This window comes from Bos indicus x Bos taurus, chromosome 2 (genome assembly GCF_003369695.1).
Source record: "Bos indicus x Bos taurus breed Angus x Brahman F1 hybrid chromosome 2, Bos_hybrid_MaternalHap_v2.0, whole genome shotgun sequence".
Taxonomy (NCBI): Eukaryota; Metazoa; Chordata; class Mammalia; order Artiodactyla; family Bovidae; genus Bos; species Bos indicus x Bos taurus.
This window is the reverse complement of record NC_040077.1, coordinates 111,964,145-111,972,958: the sequence shown is the minus strand read 5'-3', so window position 1 is coordinate 111,972,958 and position 8,814 is coordinate 111,964,145. Positions and strand designations below refer to the sequence as shown.

General features: G+C 41.3%; 1 protein-coding gene across 1 annotated transcript; it reads right to left on the bottom strand.

Moving 5' to 3' along the window:
- Nucleotides 1-392: 392 nt before the first annotated feature.
- On the bottom strand, nucleotides 393-8,661 carry MRPL44 (mitochondrial ribosomal protein L44). The gene is made up of 4 exons (XM_027514763.1): nucleotides 8,451-8,661; nucleotides 6,163-6,631; nucleotides 2,082-2,260; nucleotides 393-1,245 (listed from the first exon to the last, which is right to left on the bottom strand). The coding sequence occupies exons 1-4, from the start codon at nucleotides 8,627-8,629 to the stop codon at nucleotides 1,074-1,076; spliced, it is 999 nt and encodes a 332-aa protein (XP_027370564.1). The 5' UTR covers nucleotides 8,630-8,661; the 3' UTR covers nucleotides 393-1,073.
- Between the last annotated feature and the right edge of the window lie 153 nt (nucleotides 8,662-8,814).

The following is an 8,814-nucleotide window of genomic DNA, read 5'->3' as shown; positions in this document are numbered from 1 at the left end:
TGGTTAGGAGTTTCAAAGATTCTTCATCTTCCTTTACAAAAAGATTTCATGGCAAAAAGTGTTACCAATTTAAACATTTTACCTCTTTTCTATTCTCAACTCCCACTTTTCTTGTTAACTTCTGGGGAGTGACTGCTGGCAGACTAAAACTGAAAATTATTACTGTTGCCAAAAAGTTTAAAAGAAATAAAGGGAATTTGCAGTAGGAAGATTACTGAATTAAACACAAAAGATTAAAGAATCAGAAACACACACTCTTAAGATGTGTCTTCTACTGAATTAACTGTGTAGAAATATTTAAGAGCTGTGCTTGGGACATGGTCACCATGATTATGGAATACTAAATTGATAAATACATACTTTATTTTTCCATTAGCTTCAACATTTTAATCTGCTTTTGATTTTCATGTTTTATTTTGAAAGCATAAAATGTACATCCCTGCCATTCATTTTATAGAAATTAAATAGCTATGAAATTAACTTGCATACAGAATTTTAAACCGAGGCTTCTCTCACCATGGACCACAGGCTCTAAGAACACAGGCTCAGTAGTCGCCACCTAAGTTATCGTAAATGCCTAATTGTTATAATCAGCACCTTACATTTCTAAAAGTTAAGAGTTATAACTATTTTAGCTAAAACTGTATTAGAGAGGCAGGGTTCACTAATCTGGGTAAATCAAATTAAGCTACAAGGAAATACATGAAGAATAACTTTTTTTAATTGGCATTACAGCAAACTTCATGTAAAACATACAAATTATGATACTTCAAAGTCAGAAGGGAATAAAATACACCTAACTGTACAATTTAAATACAATAATAAGATGAAGAATTTGAGTTAAAATTTACAGGAAAATACCAAAAGATCAAAAGATTTTTGACAGAACAAAAATGACTAAAAAGAAAATAAAAGAAGTGACCTGATAAACATTTGTTCAATCTTAGGAACTCAGTATGAGGAATAAGACATATTTCTTTACAATTTAAAAAACGTCCAGCTTGGATCATCTTTTGACGTTTGTTAGTCTCGCTGTTTTGCTCACAAGTTTCAGGCTGCACATCTCTGGCTGGCTAGCTGGCGGCAATGGTCTTCTCTGCTCTCACAGGCTCTTTGGGCCTAGAGTAGTCCCAGGGCTGGCGATTCTCAGTGAACCCGTAGAGTTTCCTAAGTGCCACTCGAGCAGCTTCTTCTTCTGCAACCAGTACCGTCTCCCCAGGGCCTTCTGCAATCAGCTTTTTATCACTAGGGAAAAAACCCAACAATAGCCTGAAATTACACGGTGCATCATAAAACAAAGCACACAGATCAGTTTTCCCTGGTCTAATTTTCGCAGCAATATTCACCAAAACTATCAGAAATATCGTGCCTTTTCTTTTCTTTCTACCAGCAGTGTATGAACTGCTGATGAAGGATGCGTTTAAAGCTTGCCAATCTGATAAGCAAGAGCATCTCATTTTGCTTTGCACTTCAATTAAAATTAAAGATGCAACATCTTACACCACCATCAATTTTCTCCTTTGCAATGTCTTCCACTGTTTTTATACCTATGAAGTCCTACATCATATAAAATCAGAAAAATATTTACCTAAATTTTAAAAGTCATCGTAAATATATTCATAGTTTACACTTAACACTTCTATCCACCTGAAATCAACCTGAGGCAGGTCGACTGTTACTAAGAAACCTAAAAGTTCTCAGCATGGGCTGACTTATTTTGATGGGCAACGTTCAATTTCTTTTTCAGTTCTAGGCTCAATTTAAGCTGTTACAAGTGTGGACTGGGGTTAAATCTCTATTACAAGTCAAATTTTTTTTAAAGAAATGTTTAGATTAGCAGGATACTCTATGAGATTTCCATCGTAAATGGTTGGTTAACAAAAGCTACAATTAGCAAACCACAGATTACCTACCTTCCCCTAAGGATGACCAGCAGGAAAGGAAGTAGTTAGTGACTAGATCACAAAGGGAATGAGGTTTTCAAAAAATCCTTTAATGCAATTCGAGGTTTATTAAAGAACTGTGAAAAGTCAGTTTTTAAGACTTCTGATCAATATTATAAAGATTAAAATGTTACTAACCAGTATAAGCCAACAAAATACACAGGCAAAGCTGTGGTGCTTCCAGATTGCCTAGTGAGTCTAGATTCAGGAACTGAAATATTCCTTTTCTTCAGTTCTTGTACCAGTAGCCCCATGGGATTTATTATCTTCCAAATCTCAAAGAGTTCTTTTCCTGTCATTTGAGTAATTAAGAAGTCCTGCATATAAAAACATAATTTATACATTTAAATTAGTATAAGGAAAATAAGGACCATAATTTAAAGTTCACTTCTAACAGAAACTTTAAAATTTAATGCGATTAAAAGGTATGAGCTAGTATGTATTCGGTTGACCAAAAAAGTCCATTTGGGTTTTTCCATAAGATGTGACAGAATAACCTAAAGAAACTTTTTGGGCAACTCAATATAAAATAAATAAAGTACAAGCGTATGTTGTACAGCAAAGGGAATATGCTCCTCAAGGTTTCTTCCTGGAATGACCTTCTTGGGGCAAATGTCACTTCTCTAAAACTTCCCTAACCCTGCTGGAAATAGTAGTTGCCTCCCCTGAGTTCCCTCTACACTTTATAATACCTGAGGGCACTGTCCACATTCTACTCTCTCTGCCTATGAGCTGTGAGCAAAGACTGAATCCTATTAAACTCTGGTTCCAGTGCTTGGCACAGTGCCTGGCACACAGGAAACAATAAATATTAGGTGAGCAAATGAATGAAATAAGACCATTCAAACCAGTCAGTTCCACTATGGAGAGTGGCTGTCCTCACACTATACCACTAACACAGTAAGTTCTACTATGGGAGATGTCACAGCTCTTGACTGAGAAGTAAGATATTTGAATTATCTATCTCTTTGAGGATCTACAGACTTCCCTGGTGGCTCAGACAGTAAAGCGTCTGTCTATAATGCGGGAGACCTGAGGATCTATAATTGGAACTGTCAACAGAGGCACTAAAATATGGTAAACAAGTATTTCCAAAATGGTCTCATGACTACCCTGTGAAAATTTCAAAATGGTGACCAAAAATTGTTTAGATAGTTCTAAGACTCTACATAAGCTATAGTGATTGGGAGAGAATGGAAATCAAGGGAGGATTTTGTTAGAATTTCTTTATAAAAAAATGTTTAATTGCAGGGGAAAGAGGGGGCAAGCGAGGCTTTCCTTTTCACCTCAGGCCTGCTGCTGCTGCTGCTGCTAAGTTGCTTCAGTCGTGTCCAACTCTGTGTGACCCCATAGACGGCAGCCCACCAAGCTCCCCCATCCCTGGGATTCTCCAGGCAGGAACACTGGAGTGGGTTGCCATTTCCTTCTCCAATGCAGGAAAGTGAAAAGTGAAAGTGAAGTCACTCAGTCGTGTCCGACTTTTAGCGACCCCATGGACTGTAGCCTACCAGGCTCCTCCATCCATGGGATTTTCCAGGCAAGAGTACTGGAGTTGGGTGCCATTGCCTTCTCCTAGAGGGCTTCAAAGGGTCCCCTGGCCTCCGAATGAGGCAATGGATGTTCAGTCAACTGGCAGTCAACAAACACTCCCGCTTAAGGCGACAGTCTGGCAGAAGTTACCTGCAGTAATGGGGCCGAAGTCTGCACCTGATGTCAGGGGTACAAAAATCCTTAAGACCTGAGGTGGGATTCATAGCAGGGATGTCATTTTGAAAGGAACCCTATCCAGAAAACTAGAAGCTGACAGCCAATGCCCACATGAAGGTACATGGTTGTAAGGTTCCAGCTGGGAACAAAATGCTCACTAGTGTCTGTTTAAACAGTGAGCAGACTCAGAAAGCACTAAACCAGCTTTCAGCCATCAAGTCAAGTAAACACCTTCTGCCTTCCCTTCCTTCTATTTCCCTCAGCTCCATCTCCAGAGGTGTCAGTTAAAAACCTGCTTCCGTAAGACAGACAGACAGATAAGTCCTGGCTGGAAAGTTGGAAGGGAGACCTTAACTCTGAATGAAGTCTGAGTGCTGGTTAATGCAAGTATCCTTCTTGATCAAAATGATCAGATCAACTTAGTGTCAAAACTAAATACATAGATTCCAACAGTAAGGGAAACTGGTTTAAAACAACTAATTTCAAAGGCCTGAGTCAAGACTCTTTTTTGTGACTTGAAGTGATTGCCTGGACTATCCATTATGTAAGAAAGACCAAAACTCATGTTTTCATCCAAAAGCAAAGAATAAAACTTCTCCCAATTGACAACTTCTAAAAGGACAGTGGAGTTAAATCATACCAATTACTCAAGTATTTTAATTAGACAAGCTACTGGCTAACAAGGAATTTGGTGTATATAATGAAAGTGTTACTCACTCAGTTGTGTCTGACTCTTTGCAACCCCATGGACTGTATCCCGCCAGGCTCCTCTGTCCATGGGATTTTCCAGCCAAGAATACTGGAGTGGGTAGCCATGCTGATCCAGGGATTGAACCTAGGTCTCCTGCATTGCAGGGGGATTCTTTACCGTCTGAGCCACCAGCAAAGCCCATAATAGGGACTCAGAAATCCAAGACTGTATGACTCAGAAAAGCAGAATAGCAGCTGGTACTTAAGCAAGGAGCTGCCAAACCACACTAGGCCCTCCAGCGGTGTGCTTTGGACTCATTCACTCACTAAACTCCTGAGCCTCTACTGTGCAGGCACTACCCTTGTCCCTTAGGATGTAAAGCTAAAAACATGGCTTGCAGTCCTGCCATGACGTAAACACTAAATTTAATATTTAATTCACCTCTAATTATTCAAGAATAATTAAGATACTATCATAAAAATAATTAAGATACTATCATAAAAAGCTTTTTTTAGAAAAGGCAGAGGAACCAGAGATCAAATTGCCAACATCTGTTGGATCATTGAAAAGGCAAGAGAATTCCAGAAAAACATCTACTTCTGCTTTATTGACTATGCCAAAGCCTTTGATTGTGTGGATCACAACAAACTCTGGAAAATTCTTAAGGAGATGGGAATACTAGACCACCTGACCTGCCTCCTGAGAAATCTGTATGCAGGTCAGGAAGCAACAATTAGAACTGGACATAGAACAACAGACTGGTTCCAAATAGGAAAAGGAGTACATCAAGACTGTATATTGTCACCCTACTTATTTACATGCTTATTTTACATGCAGAGTACATCATGTGAAATGCCGGGCTGGATGAAGCACAAGCTAGAATCAAGATTGCAGGGAGAAACATCAATAACCTCAGATATGCAGATGACACCACCCTAATGCCAGAAAGCGAAGAGGAACTAAAGAGCCTCTTGATGAAAGTGGAAGAGGAGAGTGAAAAAGTTGGCCTGAGGCTCAACATTCAGAAAACTAGGATTATGGCATCTGGTCCCATCACTTCATGGCAAACAGATGGGGAGACAGTGGGAACAGTGATGGACTATTTTTGGGGGGCTCCAAAATCACTGCAGATGGTGACTGCAGCCATGAAATTAAAAGATGCTTGTTCCTGGAAGAAAAGTTATGACCAACCTAGACAGCATATTAAAAAGCAGAGACATTACTTTGCCAACAAAGGTCCATCTAGTCAAAGCTATGGTTTTTCCAGTAGTCATGTATGAATGTTAAAGTTGGACTAAAGAAAGCTCAGCACCGAAGAATTGACGCTTTTGAACTGTGGTGTTGGAGAAGACTCTTGAGAGTCCCTTGGACTGCAAGGAGATCCAACCAGTGCATCCTAAAGGAAATCAATCCTGAATATTCATTGGAAGGACTGAATGCTGAAACCTGATACCAAGAACTGACTTCTTGGAAAAGACCCTGATGCTGGGAAAGATTGAAGGCAGGAGGAGAAGGGGATGACAGAGGATGAGATGGCTGGATGGCATCACCATCTCAATGGACATGAGTTTGAATCAACTCCAGGAGTTGGTGATGGATAGGGAGGCCGGGCGTGCTGCAGTCCATGGAGTCGCAAAGAGTCAGACACAACTGAGTGACTGAGCTGAACTGATAAAAAGCTTTAGGTCTTTCTCAGTTTGGATGAGGAGAATAATTCACATGTAACCTGCCAAGGTCATAGCACAAAGAAGTAAAGTACAAAAAGAAATGTTTCTTTCTACCTCAAGCATGTTCCAGCATGTGCAACTAACAATCACCTACCCTGATGAAGAGTGAAGTCCTCTCGGGTCCACTGCTGTGTAGCAGGGCTCCAATCACTGCAAAGAAAGTCTGCCGTAACACAGCTGGGGGGACAGGGAAGTCCGCACTCAACGTCAACTGCTCCACTGCCAAGTTCCTAGCCACGTGACACACAACTTCCTCACCGGTGAGATAGTCAACCAGACTTTTAACGCCTTCAGTGGGCAAGTCTGGGAACGCGTCCTCAAAAAATTGCGTGAGGCATGTCTGTGAAAAAGATGTCCCTTGTTCAGATAGTTCTTGATTATCTTTGAGGTTCAGAAGAACAGCTTCCTTCTCTATACCAAGTTTTTCGCGTTTGGCCTCCTCGCTTTTAATATAGCAGCTATTAACAAATGCAGTTTTGAGAAGATCTAATGAAAAAGTTTCCTGTAACCGAGGGCCAAATGCTTGTATTTCAGCATGGTAATCCCAGTTGGGCTTCTCCGAACTGAAAATGTAAAACAGAAGACAGTAAGAGATAATAAAGAGAACAAGATGTTGCTGTGATGCAAACATTTCTCGTTGTGATGCAATTTTATTTAATTATATAAAATTTTAGAAAATTATAGAAAATTTTAAAATGAAGATTGAGCTTCATTTTAATTCCAGAATCTGATTTTCTAAAAATTACTTACGTCAGCTGATTACTTGTGGTCCTCTGCTGGATTAATTGTCCCTCTGAGTCAACTGCCACATCAAAGCAGTTCATCAACAGCGACTAAGACCTTAGCCTCACTTTTAGGTTCTACTGTTATAACCACGGAACTGTGCTTTATACTTACACATGAAACACAAATTATAATGTCATATGTTCAAGTCATAAACACTAAGTATATTATAGTTATCTTGTATTTCATTATTTTAAGATTTGGAAGCATTCAGTGAAAATTAGCAACAAAATCTAGTTATCAATATTGTAAGTAGGTTAAAACTTCACAATCATTCTCAAGAACGACTAAAAGGTCTTTTAAAAACTAAAGACAATAAACCAAAAATAAAACTCTCAAGTAAAAAGGGGCTGCAAAAAGATCTGGGTTGTAAGTCATTAAGATATATATAATCTATATAATATATAAAGTTTCTAACAACTATTAAAGCCTGAAATGACTAACCTCACTATAACCAAATGTAGATTAAGAAGGAACACTATTTTACTATTGTTTTTAGGAAACAACTTAATATTCTGTGTTGAAAAAATATAGAACTATGAACATATATATTCCTACCAGGTGTATAAACTAGATCGGCTTTTTTGGGGGGAGGGCAATATTAAAATAGCTATCAATTTTCATACTAAATTTCCAAAGGAGCAGTAACTTCAAAGCTATTCGGTGTTACATCGGTTGTAAGAGCAACAGTAACTCAAACACCCATCAAACGGAGCCATCAAAGAGTGAGGTGCATCTATTTGTACGACCACGACACACGTCAAAGAAACATTATTTAAAAAAATGCAAAACCTCACGTATAAGGGGATCTTTTCTGGAGTTACATAAAGATCTGAGGGTCTTCCTACCAGACTTTCCACTAGCAGAACAAGATTAATAATGGCAAAAACCTAAAGCCAAACTGTTTTCCCTTTCCTCTGGATAGTGGACTTGTGATTGTGTACTTTTTCTTGCCCTATATCGCAATACTGTTTTGTGCTTTCCTCCCTCTTGTCCGTACCCAAGGAATTCTGAGGCAGCAATACAAAGGGGCTAAAACACCCAAGCCCGGGTATAGTTTACCCTCTGCTGCTGCTGCTGCTACTGCGTCGCTTTAGCCCACCAGGCTTCCCGTCCCTGGGATTCTCCAGGCAAGAATACTGGAGTGGGTTGCCATTTCCTTCTCCAATGCATGAAAGTGAAAAGTGAAAGTCAAGTTGCTCAGTCGTGTCCGACTCTAGCGACCCCATGGACTGCAGCCTACCAGGCTCCTCCGTCCATGGGATTTTCTAGGCAAGAGTACTGGAGTGGGGTGCCATTGCCTTCTCCGAGGTTACCCTCTAGCTGGCCTTATTTCTCACAAGTTTCAGTCTACAGGACTCCAAATAGGAGTTCCAAGAGCGTCGGGGGCAGCCATGAGCCCAACTCCTCAGCAGAAATGTATTCCCTTTACCTCCGCCACGCGTCCACGACCCGTGGGTGTCTCTATCGCACAACTAGGGTCAGGCCAGGAGCAAACGAGCGATGAGCATCCCTACCCGCCACCCGGCCGAAGCCGCGGGGAAGCGCGCCCCGGCTCCAGGACCGCCACCCCTAACCTCTTTTCCCGGTGGCTCCTACCGGCGTACAGGCGGCGGCGGGCACCGGAGCAGGCGCCACCGCTCTAACTCCTTCTGGAACCGGAAAGCGGCGCGAAATCCCTTCTTCACTCCCCGAACAGGCGGGATGAGAGTGAGGCCGGCCGTTGCCAGGAGGCAACGGGGACCTCGCAGCAGCAACCTCGTCAGGCCGGACGCCATTGCACCGGAGAAAGCAATGGAGGGCGGAAAAAGGAGAGCCGGAGTAGTGTCACGGTAACACAGTTCCCCCGGAAACCAGGAGACGCGGGAGAGGCGGGGGCTGAGCCAGCGCCCGGTGGGTGGGGGCCAGTGGGGGTGTTTTAGTGGGCATGCGCAAACGTTGGATTTTTGTTGTTGTTGTTGTT